General features: G+C 36.5%; 2 protein-coding genes across 2 annotated transcripts; both read left to right on the top strand.

Moving 5' to 3' along the window:
* Nucleotides 1-7,619: 7,619 nt before the first annotated feature.
* On the top strand, nt 7,620-11,772 carry LOC128224618 (uncharacterized). The gene is made up of 4 exons (XM_052934546.1): nt 7,620-7,875; nt 8,055-9,422; nt 9,950-10,030; nt 10,668-11,772. The coding sequence occupies exons 2-4, from the start codon at nt 8,222-8,224 to the stop codon at nt 11,282-11,284; spliced, it is 1,899 nt and encodes a 632-aa protein (XP_052790506.1). The 5' UTR covers nt 7,620-7,875; nt 8,055-8,221; the 3' UTR covers nt 11,285-11,772.
* Nucleotides 11,773-15,056: 3,284 nt separating this feature from the next.
* LOC128206795 (caspase-3-like) lies at nt 15,057-19,441 on the top strand. Its single transcript, XM_052909484.1, has 3 exons — nt 15,057-15,946; nt 16,367-16,435; nt 16,892-19,441. The coding sequence occupies exons 1-3, from the start codon at nt 15,298-15,300 to the stop codon at nt 17,389-17,391; spliced, it is 1,218 nt and encodes a 405-aa protein (XP_052765444.1). The 5' UTR covers nt 15,057-15,297; the 3' UTR covers nt 17,392-19,441.

Genomic DNA, 19,441 nt, shown 5'->3' with positions numbered 1-19,441 from the left:
AGTCATTTTACTTTTAGAGAATGCTACCGGACATGCTGTCCTGTGTCAAACGCCTAACCTTCCTTCAGTAGATGCTGATATTGCAGATGAGTTGTTTTATATCATCTTCTTTACCTAGCTACTTCTGATATTTTGCACCGGTCAAGTGTAACCACGCCCCCCTCCCCCCACACCATCCCCCATGTCCGGGGATATACCGGAGATAACCAGGGAAATGGGCCGGGTTTTTACTTTCCTGGTGGCCCCGCTGTGCTGGGTGTATGCGGTGGTTTTGTCTTTGCGCCAAATATAGCGGGAAACGGGCCTTATCTAGGGTCCCTTGGGTTCGGGGGCATTTGGCGAGGATTTTACCATCGGTTCGTCCCCGCAGGGTTAGTTAGGGACGGGGATTTTGCCCGGGCTTGGTTGGACCGATAGTCAAAGTCCCCGCTATTCCCCGGACCTGGGGAGCGTGGTAACAATTGACTGGTGCATTAACATTATATGTGATGTGTTCTCTTTGACGTCATTATGTTAAACAGTCAATGTGTTTGTGCGTAATGTTCCGTATGTTAAATTAAATTTTATGAATACTTGCTCTGATCGGTAATGAATTGATTATAATGTTATGTCTTTTAGTCGACCATAACTAATGTTTGGATAACAATTAGTAATGACATCATTGGTGATAATTGGCATAATAATATTGTTTAAACCAACAGCGAATGGTCAATAACTACACATTTCTCAGGGCGCTTTACATGAAACATGCTGTTTGTACTGGTCTTGCATTATGATAAAATTTAATTAAATTTGGAATGGTTATATTGTATTTCTTAAAATTAAAGGAAATAACAGAGTTTCTAAAACTGAATAAAGTCGTTTTGAACTAATTAAAACGACTTCATTTGACGCCACAAGGTTGCTGCGTATTGCATTACATCGCCTATTTTAAAATATGACAGCATCAAGCAAACTTAAGAAAATATATTTCTGTGATATCATGGGCATTTGTTTAATTATTCACCAATATTTAATATTTTATATACACAATCTACATATTTTTACATCGCACTCGTCAACATATGGTTTTATGATTACTTTCGCATAAGTAGAGAAGGCATATGAAGGGAGTTAACGAGAATATTTTAAAGCCCGATATGCACATAAGAGTTAGTGAACGTAGCCGGGTAGCTAGGGGTACGTCAATCGGAACTCCTCGGCCAATTTCCATTGCAAACAAGCTCGGATGTATGCCGGTACACTAGTAAAAGTAGTCCGTAAAAATCTAATGATAGTTTTAATTAAGTGTAGTGTTTTAACGTGTATTTTGTATTACTACGTTTAAATTGATTATCAGTGAAGTGTTTTATGGCATAAGTTATTAGGATTCCCAAGAATAAAATCATAAAATCTAACTGTTAATTTTGAATTACTACGCGATCTACTTGCAGTGTAGTTAAATGTAAAACAATCTGACATTGTAAACCGTCCATATGCATCAAAGGTTGTTTTCGATGGAAACTAGCCGAGGAGTTCCAAATGGGGCACGTATTTAATAAAATAAGAATAATGCTTGTCCAACACTACAACGTGAGAGTTGTATAAGACATTGTGTTGGCATGCATTCAGAGTAAACAAGTGAAGCATTTCTTAAGCTTAAAAATATAATTTTGGTTCGATTTACCCGACCCTACCCACGGAAATGGCGCTGACCCTACCGTTTTTATAATTTGATGATTATAAAGTAGGAAAAAGTGGGATAAATACAACTGATTACTTCAAAACACTATTACCCAATGATGACAAAGACGTAAATCGTAATAAAGTAATACAGATGAAAAAAGCCTACCTACTCTTCCTGTTTTTGAAAAGGATGTAACACGAACAAAACCTTTTTTGGCCTAAGTAGAAAAAAATTCGTACTCATACAAAAGAGGACGATGTCGAGATAATCATGATAATTTCCGCGTGTCAAATTGAAACCTTCCTCATTAGTTTAGCCAGGTCATTTGTTTGATATCTCTGTACACAATGTGCTACCCTGATGAAAGACAGTCCTAGATTTTTATTTTTAAGTTTCACTAGCGTTCATCGATGTATGTTCTCTTTTTCATTTGTTCTGTTCTTGCGCAATTGTTTTGCTTGATATACCTGCAGTGTAGTTATATGTATGTTCAGGGGCGGTGATTACGAACAGTCTCATGTCTGAGTTCAGACTCAAGACTCATTATGGCAAAACTTCATTTCATTATATATTTTCTACTACCAGAGCATTGATGGTACAATTTGCTGAAATATATTACTCTTTGAATGTTTAACTATTATAAACATAAATTTTGTAAAAGAAATGGAATATATATGATTTTTGTTCCTTTATACAAATGCTTATTTGAGTCTGAGTCTTGATTTGGACTTGAGACTGTTCGTTATCATAGCCCCAGATTCCTGACATTGTAAACCGTCCATATACATCATAAGTTGTTTTTTATGGAAGATGGCCGAGGAGGTCCGAATGGTCGCACATATTTCAAGAATGGCCTCGTTTCGAGGTCTTTCCTCGGTGGAATAGTACCATTTCAGTCTTGAGCAGTTGTGTTTATTGTCTTTGCCTCTGGTCTTGTTGTAGCTGCAGTCCGACTGGAAATAAATGCCCGCTGCAAACAGCCATTCATCTTATACTGTTATCATACTGGAGTGCGAGGCGTAGGGCCCAATCTACCATTTAGGATCTCATGTCAACGACTTGTCGGGAACATGCCAGCTATCGGGGTACACTCATTTAGTGATATGAACATTGTTAAAGAAATGCATATTGTCCTTTGTTTTATACTGTGCTGAATGGTAAATATTCTTGATTTACTTTTTTTCAGTCCGCTTTATTCTATTTGAAAAAAAAGGATTAATTGGTGTAAATTCTTGAAAAACGCTATTGAGAATAAAATAACATTCGAGATCGTTAATAAATTAGTATTTATACTCTTCAATCCTTTCTATCCAGACCATTCACAGAAATACATAGGAATGAGAATCAGAAAGGATAAGTATTTATATTATCTGTAATTGTTGTGTTTTGTTTTTCTCATTGATTTTAAGCTGCGCTAGGCTTTGATTCCTGCCCTGATAAGGTTCATATTATTAATTTTGTAATAACTGATAACTGCTGGGACAAGAGTGAGGTAATGGGAATACAAATAGCTTAATCCCCGAGTAGACTCGTGTTCTAGTGAACTCTAAACAAGCTCGTAATAGTCCGCTAGGCTTGTCACTGTAATTTACAATTGTGTATTACGAAGACAGGTCACCAACGATCCATCCCTTAATAATAACCTCTAGAAGCTTGCTCATTTCTTATCATGCTTCCCTGACATAGACTACTTCTGACGTTATCAGTTTTCCATATCAAATAATATTTAAATTAAAAATACACGTCTACGCATACATACGTATATTTCCATTTACTTAGTGATTTATAAATGGCTATTGATCAAATCGTTCTCAACGTATCAACTAAGTAATTTCTGTCACTTAATCTTCATCATTTAATATCGACTTGTATCTGTTCGACACAACGAGCGTTTTTTGAAAACTACATTCTTTAAAATATTTGTTCGTATAAAATTACGTGTATTTATGTTTCAGACATTGTGAAAGATGTTATAACAACGTTATATATGACATTCTCGTTGACACAATGTGACGTAATGGTGTGGTCTTGTGCTGTGAGGGAAACGAAAGTACCAGGAGGAAACCCACATCTCCTGCTTGGTGACCACAAACAAAAATAACATGCGCCCAGTCTTGTCTAATAAATCAGCTGACCCGGGTATTGTTGACATTTGAATACATGTACTGTGTTATGAATACATGATTTTCTTCCGGTTTTTAAATATCTATGACTAAAATTATACACATGTATCCTTCGACGTCACAGACTTGTCATATCAAGTATAACCTGTTTCATTTGAAATATGTCACCATGTATTACAGCAGCTGCTTAAAGGGAAAGAACGCAGCTATATGTACGGATGTGTGCCGTTTAGTCAGAGTTGAACCCGAATGAAACCCTTCACACACGCAAAGTGCGGTTCCATATTTGTCCATTAGAGCGGGTGTAATACAGGGAGTGTAACATAGGGGGGGGGGGGGGAGCGTACATAAAGGAGGTATATCTTTAGCGTGTATCTTAGGGGGTGGTGCCGAGATGGAGCAACCTAGGCTGTGTAACTGGGATGCTCTAACTTAAAGCGTGTTACTGACGGAGTGTAGCTTTGGCGTTAAACTTAGAGCGTGTTACCTGCGGTGTGTAACTTAGGGGAGGGTGTAACTAAGGGGATGAAACTCAGGGCGTGTTACTTAGGGGCTGTAACTTAGGGGCTGTAACTAAGGGTGTGTAATTTGAGCGTGTAACTTAGGGGATGTAACTTAGGGTTTGTAGCTTATGGGTTGTAACTTAGGGGGTGTTACTTAGGGGTTGTAACACAAGGCGTGTGACTTAGAGCGTGTTACTTGTGGTGTGTAACTTAGGGATAAGGGTGTAACTAAGGGGTGCAACTCCGGGCGTGTTTATTAGAGGTGTATCATTGGAGGGTGTTACATTGGAGGTGTTACTTAGGGGTGTAACTTAGAGGTATAACATTGGAGGGTGTAACCTAGGGGGTGCAACTCAGGGCGTATTAATTAAAGGTGTAACATTGGAGATCTGAATAAGGGGGTGGAACTCAGGGCGTGTTACTTAGGGGCTGTAACTAAGGGGCTGTAACTAAGAGGGCTGTAACTAAGAGGGCTGTAACTTACGAGGTTGTAATTTAGGGGTTGTAACTTAGGGGGTGTCACTTAGGGGGTGGAACTCAGGTAGGGGGGGGGGGAGGGTGTAACTATCGGGTTACAACTCAGAGCGTGTTACTTAGAGGTGTAACATTGGAGGGTGTAACTTTGGGGTTTAACTTAGGGGTTGTAGCTAAGCGAGTGTAACCTAGGGGTATATCTACGGGGGGTGTACCTTAAGGGGTGTAACTTAGGGGTTGTAGCTTAGGGGGTGTCACTTAGGGGTTGTAACTTAGAGGGTGTAACTTAGGAGGTGTAACTTAGGGCGTGTAGCTTAGGGTGTAATTTAAGGGGTGTAACTTAGGGGTTGTATCTTAGAGGGTGTCACTTAGGGGTTGTAACTTAGAGGGTGTAACTTAGGAGGTGTAACTTAGGGAGTGTAGCTTAGGGGGTGTAATTTAGGGGTTGTAACTTAGGGGTTGTAACTTAGGGCGTGTAACTTAGGGAGTGTAACTTAGGGCGTGTTACTAAGGGAGTGTACCTTAGTGGTTGTAGCTTAGGGTGTGTGACTTAGGGCGTGTTACTTACGGGTTGTAACTTAGGGGATGTAGCTTAGAGGGTGTAGCTTAGGGGTGTAACTTAAGGGGTGTAGCTTAGGGAGTGGAACTTAGGGATGTAACTTAGGGGGTGTTACTTAGGGGTTGTAACACAAGGCGTGTGACTTAGAGCGTGTTACTTGTGGTGTGTAACTTAGGGATAAGGGTGTAACTAAGGAATGCAACTCAGGGCGTGTTTATTAGAGGTGTAACATTGGAGGGTGTTACATTGGAGGTGTTACTTAGGGGTGTAGCTTAGAGGTATAAAATTGGAGGGTGTAACCTAGGGGGTGCAACTCAGGGCGTGTTACTTAAAGGTGTAACATTGGAGATCTGAATAAGGGGGTGGAACTCAGGGCGTGTTACTTAGGGGCTGTAACTAAGGGGCTGTAACTAAGAGGGCTGTAACTTACGGGGTTATAATCTAGGGGTTGTAACTTAGGGGGTGTCACTTAGGGAGTGTAACTCAGGTAGTGGGGGGAGGGTGTAACTATCGGGTTGCAACTCAGGGCGTGTTACTTAGAGGTGTAACATTGGAGGGTGTAACTTTGGGGTGTAATTTAGGGGTTGTAACTTAGGGGTTGTAACTTAGGGTGTTGTAACTTAGGGGTTGTAACTTAGAGGGTGTAACTTAGGGGGTGTAACTTAGAGGGTGTAACTTAGGGGGTGTAACTTAGAGGGTGTAACTTAGGGGTGTAACTAAGAAGGTGTTATTTAGGGGATGTTACTTAGAGGGTGTTACGTAGGGGGTGTAACTTAGAGGGTGTAATTTAGGGGGTGTTACTTAGAGGGTTGTAACTTAGGGGGTGTAACTAAGAGGGATGTTACTTAGAGGTTGTAACTGAGGGGTGTAACGTAGAGCGTTTAACCTAGAGCGTGTACGTAGAGCGTGTTACTTGCGGTGTGTAACTATGGGGAGGGGGTACCTTAGGCCGTTTTACTAAGGGCGTGCAACTTAGGGCGTGTTACTTAGGGGCTGTAACTAAGGGGGTGTTACTTAGGCGTTGTAACTTACGGGTGTTACTTAGGGGTTGTAACTTAAGGTGTGTAGTTTTGAGGGGGTGCAAGTTAGGGGGTGTAACAAGGAGGGTGTAACTTAGGAGGTGGAACTCAGGCAGGGGATGTAACGTAGAGGTCGTAACTTTGGGGGTGTAACTTAGGGGGTGTAACTAATGTGTAGCTTAGGGTGTAGCTGAGGGGTTGTAACTTAGGGCGTGTAACTTAGGGAGTGTTACATTGGGGTGTTACTGAGGGCGGGTAACTTTTGTGGTGTAACTGAGCGCGTTTAACTTAGGATGTGTTGCGCAAATTTTGCCATGTGCCCGCCCCTCTTTCAATACCGAAATATAGGTGATTAAGATGTTGGTACTGGGCTTGGCTGTCCCCATAGATAGCATTTTAATATCAATTTCAAACTGAAGTGGTGCATTTTGGTGTATTGTATCAAATATCTCCGATAGCGACCTTCATAAAAGTAAAAGGTATATGCATAATCAATACCGCGCAGCTCTTTAGAGTTTATTAGAGTGTATCCAGCAATATGTTAGTGCACTTGTCAATAAATGGTTACTGTAACTATGTGAACATAGCAGTTTCATAAACTAAAGACCACCTGAATCCTTTTCCTGGGTACAAATAAAAACTGATGTTTATTTCGAGAGGTCTTGGCCAAGTTTCACAAACAAAAACTTTAGTCTCATAACAAATTTCAGCTACCTGTTGGATTGTTATAATTACTATCTTATCCGATGATAAACATTTCATTATAGTCTACACCTAAGCCTTTTATGTTCCCCAAACGCACACAATTATACACACGTATCTGAAACTCTGTGAAAAGGACAAAGAATGCAAACTTGATCAGCCTAGCAAAGATTCTTTTTGTTTAAATTAACCAGTATTGTTCTCAAAGATTTGTTTCCCCGATGGTCAATGGATATAATACAATTTTAAGACGCAATAGCCGTCCCTTGTTTGAGCATGCTAAGAACAGAGAAAATCAAGAGTTATTCTGTTAATAAGTCATAGTTTGTATCTGTAAATGTGAAAAAGACAAGCTTTGTTAGACAAAGCTATATAAAGCAAATATTGCGCATTTTCTTTGTATTTTTAAATGGACTGTAATTGTATACCGTTGCTTCATTATAAACGTACGGCCTTGGTCTACACTGAATGTGATATGCTTTGTCATTGAATATACCCCATGACATTGATCATATCATATGATAAGTTTATTTACTCTCCAAATAAATACGAACCTACCCACAATTTTTCAACATTTCAGCATATGACAACGATTCATTGAGTTGGGACAGGAAGAATTTACTTCAAGGGATATATGATTGTGACTGTTTGTTGACCGAATGATTAGTTGACCTCAATATTGATTAAATCTACCAATGCAAGCATTATGTTCTATACATGAGTTTAACAAAGTTCTTTCATAGTGGAATGTGTGATTTAAATATTTATTAGTAAGGTGATTTCAGAAGCTATAACTTAGATCGCGTTTCACCGATTTCCAATATAAAAAGTGAGTTTATTTTATTTTCGTTTTCTTTTAAATTAAGTACTAATTTGTATTTTAAGTATCCATGTATTTGATATAAATTTAAGGGTATTGCATAATGTTAGGTGTGTTCAATAAATGTTTGTTCTATTTTTAAACGCTACCAACAAAATCAAAATAATGTAGTTAATGGTCCATTTCAGGAACATTATCTACGCTTGATACAAATTTGTCCAAACCTTAACATCAAGTGCACTGAACATAAGATAACCAACGCAGTAAACTGAAGATCACATAGTTTCAGTCTTTCGGTAACAATTGATAACACTACAGTGGTGAACGCGGAAGGTTAAACAAATAAAACGATACGATGAATAACCAGAAAGAGGAGAGTAAATTTGGAAAGCCACAACCGAATGATTCACATGGAGATTCCGAAAATGGGCAAGCCCATGATATTGACGTAATGCGATCATATGATTCTGATATTGGGAATATTGGAGATCGATCAACGGAAATCCGAGAAAAAGAATATAAAGAGTTAGCGATTGATTTTAATCAGTCAGTTAGTGACATAAACAGAACAGAAAACAGTCAAGAGCATAAAATGACCAAAGAAGAAAAGATAGACAACCGGGGATCTGAAGAGGGAGACGAAGGAATAATATATAATCAACCTATTGAGAGAGAAAGTATGGGTCTTGAAAGTGACTTACCAGAAGAAGACGAAATTATTGGCGAGGACCAGCCCGATGGCATTAAAAAGATTATGAGAAAGGCTGCAAAGGCAATAGCATGCGGACTTAAACCAAAAACAAAAGACGAAGATAAGACGCCATATAGTCAACATTTCAAAGACAGATATGCCGTCTCTCCAGAAACTGGTTCGATGGAATCAAACTTTGAAAGAGGAATGCCTCCAACTGATACAGGACAAGAATTCGACGAAAGGCTTAGCTACCGCAGAGCAGTATCGGCAGGAACCGTCCAAAGGATGAAAGAAACACACATAAAAAGCAGCCAGCATACTTCACACACAGTTCCAGTAGCTCTGAATGAAATTGAAATGTATGAGCCACACGCAAGCAACACACATATTCCTCAACCAAGTGAGACTCCTACAATGGCTGATGATGATTCCGAGGATGTGTACAATTTTAACCATCCTACGCGTGGATATATGGTAATTATTGTGAATGACAGATTTAAACATCAACCATTTAGAGATGGTGCAGAGTGTGATTTAAGACATATGAAAGAAATGGCAAGAAAACTCGGTTATAGGATACAAAATACCCATTTTTGTAAAAATCTTACACAATTTGAAACGATCGGTGTGCTAAAAAATGCCAAAACAGCAGATCATAGCCAATGCGATAGCTTTGCTCTCATGATCAGTACACACGGACTTGAGCAGCCGAACAGTAAAGCCAGAGGGAAGATGGACCATGCCCTCGTTTGTGCAGACGACAAGATGATTTTCACAAGCACAATTACAGAGATGTTCAATGATGAAAATTGTCCAACACTGAAAGGGAAACCAAAACTGTTCTTCATCCAGGCTTGCAGAGGTATGTTTTATATCAGTCACTACAGATTACATCAGTAAAAATAAATCATTGACGCGTTTGTCTATGATATTATCTAAGTACAGGTAGTTTTAATTGTAAATTCATTTAAATGAGGAAAAGGCTTAAATCAGTGTCACTTTCGTTTTATTATTTCGTCCATGTAACCAAGTAAGGGTTAATTCAAATACATGTGAAAACATAGTTACAATAAAAGGAAGACATCCAGTTGTTCAGGTATAAGATGTATCATGTGCCTGTTGATTTCCATCATCCTATAGATGCTTAAGAAGAGAAGTCATGCGAACAGCAGTTAGATCGTTGTATGATAGAATGATGTAAAATGTATATCGAAGCGAATAAAGTATTCATATTTAAGATAAGCTTTATTGAACACGGCATACAGTTTAGCAAGTGAAAAACACCCTACGTGTTAATCAGAATAATAACTGGTTATGGTTAGCTATCGTGTTATATTTGCTCTGTCTTGGACTTCAATGATATACAATAGAAACGATTTGCTTTTGCAGGAGAAAACCTAGATTCTGGAAGCACTATACGCATTTTAGGACCAGAGAGTACCGCAGATAAGAAACGAGGAAAGTCTACAGGTATGGTACTTTGAAGGTTTTTTGGCGATGGTTATGATTTAAATGAAAAAAAAATGAGCGTTGTTATTCATACAAATTAGATATGCAGCAATTAGTAATTAAACTAATTAATCGATTGGGTTGCGATATCTCATGTTTTTTTGTATTATTAATTCCTTAAGTACTATCTTTACCAAAAGCAAATTATTTTTTTCTGTAAATATCTGTAATGTGCTGCGCTGCTGTCTTTTTTAAAGCTGCACTCTCACAGATTGAACGTTTTGACAACTTTTTTATTTTAAGTCTTGTAACCAGACAATTTATGCGAAAAAAGCATGTAAACCATTCATTTAAGACTGCTTACAAAAATAGTAACATACTTGTCTATTTTAGTTCAAAGAATGATGTTTTATGCAATTTTCTTAAACCATTAGTAACGCTTTAAGCCATTAAATATTAGTTTTCAAACTGACATATGAAAATCTGCGATCTGATAATTTGTCAGCAGTCTTTTATTACTGGTTTGCAGATATTTACGCAAATATTTGCTCATTCCAAGACAAAAAGTAAAAAGAGTTGTAAAAACGGTAAATCTGAGAGTGCATGTGTTTTAATCCCCATTGATTCTATTAAAATGACATTGATATATTGTAAACAGATCCACATGATCACCCACGTCATCCATCATTGGACGAGTCAGACGTGACAGGACGTGGAGACACTTGGGCTGCCTCCTCATCCTGTGGTCTCTGGAGTCCGCCTATCATCCAGACAATAAACATCCCACATATTCATCAAGTGACGGAACACGTCCCGACTATAGCGCCGTCCATGACAGAACCGTTGAAACACCATGACAAAGTGTCAGTCGGCCATACATCTCGTCATCTTCCAAGAGCGCCTGAGGTCAAACCCTTCCCAATTGTTGACACTCCTTCACTACAATGTGAGAACGATCAGCTTGTGTTCTTTGCCATTCCACCCGGTATGTTCGCCTGGAGGAACACTGTCGACGGATCATGGATGATCTCTTACATGTACACACTTCTGATGTCTCTTAAAGCTACTCGACCCATCAATCTTCTGTCCCTCCTTACAAAAGTATCCGCCCGGATGGCATCAAGGACAACCAATGTGCCTTCCAACTGGAAACTTCATGAAAAGATGGCGATCTCTGTGATTGAGCACAGACTCACAAAGGACGTTATTTTCACACAAAAAGCGCCAATGTCATCATGGCAACGCGATGAAAGAAATCATCCATTATTTTATTAATGTGAACATGAGCCATGTGACTGGTTATATACATTTATAGCTGTAGATAGTAACAGGGTGTTTGTTACTTTACGAAAAAACATATACTTATGGATGATGCAATTTTTCGGAGGGTAATCTATAATAAAATGTCAATATATTGCCGCTTTTCAGCAATGTTATGCTGTGACACAAGAGCCAAAATACGTGTTAAAGTCATTTAACTCGGGGAAATATTGCAAACATGATTTTATATAAAATTCTGTTGATGATTTTTTATCAACTTTAGACACGTATAACTATATTTTTAAAGAGTACTTAGTACATGTGTTTTTATTTTATTCATTTAGTAACAACATTTAAAATGCTGTTAGATTTGCTCATTTTCGTAATGTGTTCTTATATTGTAAGGGTACGCAGTGTTTATTTCTTATTTTATTATCTTTTTTTAGACTTTACATAACAAAACTATTTCTAACTTACTGATTTCAATAAAGAATAAATCTGTTTTTGCAATTGTTAATTGTTTAAAATCAGGACTTAACTACATTCTTTTCCACAACGTTTCGTTTTAGTTTTATTGTCGACTACAAAAGCAATAAGATACATTGATGAGAGCTGTCTTGCAGTCTAGATGTTCCAATTAGGGGAACTCTCTTGTTAACTCCGAAAATGGTTGTACCATGAACATCGATTTTAGCTTAATTCTATAAGCTACCAGCTTTGTCACAATCGAACGTTTAGATATAAACTGAACTAAAACAATGTATGAAATGTAAGTAAAGACTTGAACATTTTTGGCAAAGGGATATCACACAAGGATGCAACAAATTGCTTCCAATAACTTATTACTTTACGGTGAAATAACAACATTTGATATTTTCACTGAAACTAAGAATGAAGATATCAGTGTACCAGTTTTTAAACAAAAAGAAATATGTCAAAAATAATAATTTGATATTGAAACGAGATTGCCTGTCATTTTTTTTGGAAATAAAAAATAGCTGACTGTTTATTTGTGAAACATTGATTCTTTGTTTAAAACTTGTTTTTTTTAAAGCTGAAAGCTCGAACATTTACTTTCTTAATTATTTTCCATAGGAAAAAACAACACATTCTTAAACATAAATATCTAATATCGTGTTAAAACAGTTTTACGTTGACATCCGAACTTCCCTGATCATTCAAGCAACAACTAACTAACAAATCCCCATCATCATCTGAAAGAGTCAAATGTCAGCAACCAAGTTTAGTCTTCGTTGTATCTGGAAAACGATCCGTCTACAAGCGAACCAGACTTATCTCTGAGACTGGGATTGATTAAACACTTATGTATCATGAAACAAAGTCCATCACTTGAAAAAGTATTTAATCAGCTGTAATAAATTTGTAAAATTTGTTTTGTTGACCTTTTAGTACTTAATCCCGTCAATGGTGACCAGTGTTAGTTGTTCAATGTTTGTTTTACATGTTTACGTTTCGCCGAATATTTCGGAAGGGGGTATTGTTTTGACGTTGTCCATCCGTCGGTCATGTAAGGTCAGCAACAAGCGCACAGGGTTAGATTTAGAAAAAAACTCTCAAGCGGTTATGTTCATGGTCAACTCTTAGTAATTATGTTATCCCCTGCACGAATGAAGGATGGGGATATTGTTTTGTTGTTGTCTGTCCATTCGTCCGTTTCATCGCTACATGTTTTTGCTGTCCAAAGCCATATCTTTGTTTTGGATGGTTTGCTAATGTTCAAAGTCTTTGGATGTCTGAAGATGCCTGAACAAATCTGCGCTTATGATTCTTATAATTCATGATCACCACCGACTTTCATAAGGTTCGTCTGCAGCCGTATTACATGTTACGATAGGAATATTTCACTTCATTTGGATGTCCATTCCATGTGCTTTGCCTAATTATGCGGGGATATCAATTCAACGATTATGCTTGTTCAGTTTGTTTAATGCATTATCTGTTATTATCTTGAAAATACATGCATTACTAAAAGTTTATTGATGAATGTTTATGAAGATGACCGAAGAACAGGCAAACAATAAACTGAAGAAAGAAACTGAAAATATGTTTATTTATCAATTTAATTTAACAGAGTAATCATAGAAAAAGTTTGCTTCTCTTGTAACTTCGCCACTTGTTAAATCATGTTTTTCTATGACAATGAAAAAATAAAATACGATCTTTAACTTAACAAATATCCTCTATGTATCATATGTTTTCACGTGCTTATAAAATCTTATTAATGAAATATAATTGTTATCACTCACTGTTTGAAAACTGTGATTTTTGATCTCACTGTTTTGAGACTGTGGCGCGTTCTGCTGTCAAAACATAACGTTAAAGCTAGGGCAAAAAAAACAGTGATGTAATTTTTTAAATATCTTGACGTCCTCAACAATTAAGCTCACTTTAGCAGATAAATAGTAATGAACAATAGCTTGAATAGGATTTAAGCATAAAATACAACAAAAAAAGTTTGTTTCAGTGAAATATCAACTTATTTCATCTCGTGAACACCGAGCACACTTTCACTCGCAACTCTCTACTCGTGAAAAAAAACAACAAATCGGTGCTCCTTCTATTGAATTATATTGATATCACACTAAAACCAAACTTATTCTATTTATTTTTAAAGACAGTAAGAATACATTTGTTATTGAGTTTGTTGTTTTACCTTACAAGCAAAGCAGACACAAGCCGATGGCAAACACATTTTTTTATAATGAAGAAAATATAATTATATAATAATCCAAAATGACGTGGGTTCGTCATTTGAACGGGGTTTTGTCAATTCAAGCATTTGAAAGAAAAGAAGATAGAAAAGTAATTAATCATATATTTTTGAACACAATTTCATCATTTTAAAGAATAAAACATTGGAACCTACAGAGACAAGCAAAGAAACCGAGGGCCATTCACCTTCAGGGGCTGCCTGGCCGGTCCTTGTAATAATGTATGGCCGGAAGTGGTGTGTTAAATTTCTGAAATTTTACCGATCATTTTACATTACCATTAAGTACTTTTAAGCGCTTTTGGTGTGTTTAAATAAAGCCAATAATGTTTCTTTGCGAATGGTTTTCGCCATTGTGAAAATCGCAAGCTACATTCAACAGTTTAATGACGTCAACAGTCCATATAATATGAGACAACACTCAAAACTAATGAGAAAAGCAATGTAACCTAATATAAGATTTAACCGGTATCCTTTTTAAACAATGCCAACAAGACTCCACAGACAAGCCTTCACATACTGCTTGAAATTATGTTGATTCAAAAATAAATAGTGAACTCATTATCACGATATTATGAAAGACAGAGAGGAAGTTAATCGTAACCACTAGTTTATTAATAGCAAGTTAGTTTTAGGAAGAAAAGATAAATTTGACAGTGTCAAAACTGATTAAAATGTTTTAAAAACGTGCACTCAAAGCCACTTCAACGATAACAAGTCTAGTACAACAAATATTTGTTCATAGCATACGTCAATTCCAGAAGGAAGAAAAGGACGACGGAGGAAGTGAACTCCGTTATGCATTCTAAAAGTATTAAATAGTGATATTATCAAAGTTAAGAATTGAATTCATGTTCTTTCTATATACATATAGGAAAAGTCACCGAATTAAGTATTAAGTTACTGTCTCGGTCCTTAAATTCTTTTGTAATGTATTTTCGGTTTTAAATGTAAAAACTACTTCTGGATTTATTTAAGAATACGATACGCCATTAAAAACTATGATACATGAGTATTTTAAAACATGTCATCAGAAATAATTGCGCAATTTATTCAATTCTTCGACTTTTTCTGTTGACAGTGTTCACGTCATCAAATATAAGAAGAAATTAGTTAACAGTGACTTTAAAAATGATCGTAAGCTATTGTTAGCATTCAGATATGAAAAACGATAGAAGCGGATATTAAATTGTTGTAAAGAACAGCGGATGGGTTGTCAAGTCTAGTGTTACTTTAAAACAAACATGTCTAGTGGGGGAAACGAAAGTTGAAATCAGTTTTTTCAAACACAAGATATATGAGTTTAGCAGATGAACACAGCAGCATGTCCTTTTCGCCGTTTGATTCAGAACAACATGGATCGTTGGGCGATCATAGGGCATCTTCGACAGGTGATGTGAGTGAAAATAATCATGAAGAATCTACTACTGGAGGAATGCACGGTTCTAAAACGGTTCCTTGCAACCTTGACGATACGACACGTGAAACATTTACAGCAGGTGACGACTCAGATGATGATAATGCGTACACATTCAACCATCATATGCGAGGCCATGCGATCATAGTTGTAAATGACACGTTTCAGAATTATGATTACAGGGAAGGAGCAAAGTGCGACTTGAGAAATATGAAGGAGATAGCTAAACAATTTGGATTCAAATGGCAAAATCGGCTGTTTTACGAAAATGTTACACACAAACAGATGAATATGGTTCTAAAAGATGCAACCAATGCAGACCATTCAAAGTGCGACGGTCTTTTATTCATGATAAGTACACATGGAGAAGAAAAAGAAAATCCAAAAGCAAAAGGAAAAAAGGATCATGCACTTATTTGCTCAGATGACAGATTTATTTACACAAGTGAAATTACAAAAATGTTCAATGATAAAAACTGTCCCTCCCTGAAAGGAAAACCGAAATTTTTCTTTGTTCAGGCTTGCAGAGGTAAGTTTAACTGAGCTTGTAAAACAAAGATAATGTTCCAAAATATTGATGATTTTAAAAAGGAACATCCTGTTGGGTAAAAATACAGATAAGATTAGAAAAGACTTGAGAATAGTGAATTTAAGTATCTAATTGAGATCAATATCACAGAATGAATTAAATTATGATACTGGGGAAAATGCCATTTTCCAGCATGTGATGCAGATAAATGTTTTCAACGTTCCAATGTAAACTCAACACAACCAATATAATACAACTTTGGACTTCACAAAGATAGAACACACATGAGGTGTAAAGTAAATGTCATAATCTGTAACGACCAATGTTTAAATTTTGTTTTTAAATGTCTTTGATCTGAATATCCTCAAAGCTTCTGGGGAGCGATACAATTTAATTATACTCTCGCGTCTGTGTTTTAAGGCAAAGAAGTAGACGAAGGGGTCAACATTTCAATATTGGGTAAAGAATCCCAAGATCCACCTCATGACGGTAACTTTTTTCTAATTATATGAGGGTGTCCATACTCAATATATAAATATAGTAGCATGATCTAATTTCAGTATCTTTTGAAATGACTAATAAATACTATTATTAGTAAAACAATGGTTTATTTTCAACAATGGAAGATAAAAGAGATTACGTAAGACAACTTGAATAGCGATTCAACTGATATACTAATTGCTAAAGATAATTGAGTAATCTGATATGCGCGTATCTATTAATAAATATTGATCTAACCTTTTCATTATCATTCGGTGGAACATTTACAAATTGATCAGTTGTTTGTTTTTTTATACTTGATAAGATAAATCTATTGAACAATTGATATTTTGATCTTATGAACAGCATGATAAGTATTTAAAAGATTTTGTATTTTGAAAGAAATGTAAAGTATACATTTGATAAAACAACAACATTCAATTGTTTAAATGCCGCATTTTACAGCATCATCGACTATGCGACAACACTCGGTTGACCAACCAGATGCCAAAGGTGTACACAATTTATCGAAACTTTTACCATCACAATGTGCCGCTACAGGTAAAGGCCAAACAGAAACAAATGAAACGCCAACACCAGTTGAAGGAAATAAACTGTCGGAAAGGTCTGCCAAGCTACTTCCATATCCAATCATTGAAACACCATCCTTGAAGTGTGAGAACGACCAACTTGTATTTTATGCAATTCCACCTGGATATTTTGCTTGGAGAAGCGAAGGAGAAGGTTCATGGATGATTTACTATCTTCACGCACTCGTGATGGCTCACTCTGACAAACGTAAGCTAAACCTCATTAGCCTCCTCACCAGGGTAACGGCCAGAATGTCAGTCAAATCAACAAATGTTCCTGGAGAAACTGAAATGGACAAGAAAAAGGCTGTGCCAGTAATCGAGCATAAACTGATGAAAGATGTTGTGTTCAGTCCGTATTTGAAGGAGTCATAATCCAACCTGTGTCACATGTATTTCATATGTACTAGTACCAGTTATTTTATTCATGTAACGTAGAAATACAAAATTGCGTTTTAAATTTTACAATAAGGAAATATTTACTCGTAAAAGTACAATAACATATAGTGGATGTTAGAGTTAACATACAACGTAAACGGATATGAAGACATGCCCAGACATATAGTGAATGCTAGAGTTAACATACAACGTAAACGGATATGAAGACATGCCCAGACATATAGTGAATGCTAGAGTTAACATACAACGTAAACAGACATGAAGACATACCCAGACATATAGTGAATGCTAGAGTTAACATACAACGTAAACAGACATGAAGACATGCCCAGACATATAGTGAATGCTAGAGTTAACATACAACGTAAACAGACATGAAGACATGCCCAGACATATAGAGAATGCTAGAGTTAACATACAACGTAAACAGCCATGAAGACATGCCCAGACATATAGTGAATGCTAGAGTTAACATACAACGTAAACAGCCATGAAGACATGCCCAGACATATAGTGAATGCTAGAGTTAACATACAACGTAAACAGACATGAAGACATGCCCAGACATATAGTGAATGCTAGAGTTAACATACAACGTAAACAGACATGAAGACATGCCCAGACATATAGTGAATGCTAGAGTTAACATACAACGTAAACAGCCATGAAGACATGCCCAGACATATAGTGAATGCTAGAGTTAACATACAACGTAAACAGCCATGAAGACATGCCCAGACATATAGTGAATGCTAGAGTTAACATACAACGTAAACAGCCATGAAGACATGCCCAGACATATAGTGGATGCTAGAGTTAACATACAACGTAAACAGCCATGAAGACATGCCCAGACATATAGTGAATGCTAGAGTTAACATACAACGTAAACAGCCATGAAGACATACCCAGACATATAGTGAATGCTAGAGTTAACATACAACGTAAACAGACATGAAGACATGCCCAGACATATAGTGGATGCTAGAGTTAACATACAACGTAAACAGACATGAAGACATGCCCAGACATATAGTGAATGCTAGAGTTAACATACAACGTAAACATATATGAAGACATACCCAGACATATAGTGAATGCTAGAGTTAACATACAACGTAAACAGACATGAAGACATGCCCAGACATATAGTGAATGCTAGAGTTAACATACAACGTAAACAGACATGAAGACATGCCCAGACATATAGTGGATGCTAGAGTTAACATACAACGTAAACAGCCATGAAGACATGTAAAGACTTCTACGACTCGGACGACACAGAGGCTATGTCAAAGCTTTGTTTTTCTCTTCAAAATACGAATTTAAAAGAAAGAAGAACCTTTTCTCGTCAGAGGGCACATTAATTAAACATTCATCATATCGGTTCGACAAATAAATGTCTAAACTTTTTATTATGTGAGACATTATCCTATTTGTGTAATTTTAATTTTTATTTATGATTATATTGAACAATGAAAACAAAAGTATAGCCAAGTTAATCCCTACATCCTGTCCATTTTGTAATTGTCATTCATTCTGTCCATGTTATCTTCATGTATGGATGCTGTATGTAAGGGATGATTTCTGAACGTTTATGACTGCAAAGTTGTGACTGCGTTTAATTTTTCCATTTTGGTTTTCCCTATTACTGCTCACGTAAATCATTCATTTTCTAAATAATAATTAAATCTGTTTGTATTGTTTCTAATTAATGCAATAAGATGGTCGCTTATAGTACTTTGTATAATGTCTTTAAACATTTGTCTTGTGTTGTATTATATTATCATATTTGTTTTTAAATATACTGGATAAAAATATACTAGAACCTTTAGAACAGCTTCGATCGGCCCCTTCTACAAAATGATTGGAACAAAGTAACTGCAATTCGAGTACAATTAACATAAAGAAAGTGGTCCAACTTTGATACTCAATATCTAGCAATTCTTTATTTCTTTGCAGTTAAGTTAATTGGAAAACGTCCAATTTTAATCAAGGTTTATTGTTCAAGCTTTCTCTTAATAAA

The sequence above is a fragment of the Mya arenaria genome, chromosome 2 (assembly GCF_026914265.1).
Source record: "Mya arenaria isolate MELC-2E11 chromosome 2, ASM2691426v1".
In the NCBI taxonomy this organism is placed as follows: domain Eukaryota; kingdom Metazoa; phylum Mollusca; class Bivalvia; order Myida; family Myidae; genus Mya; species Mya arenaria.
The sequence above is the reverse complement of the archived record's forward strand: the minus strand, read 5'-3'. Positions and strand labels throughout refer to the sequence as shown.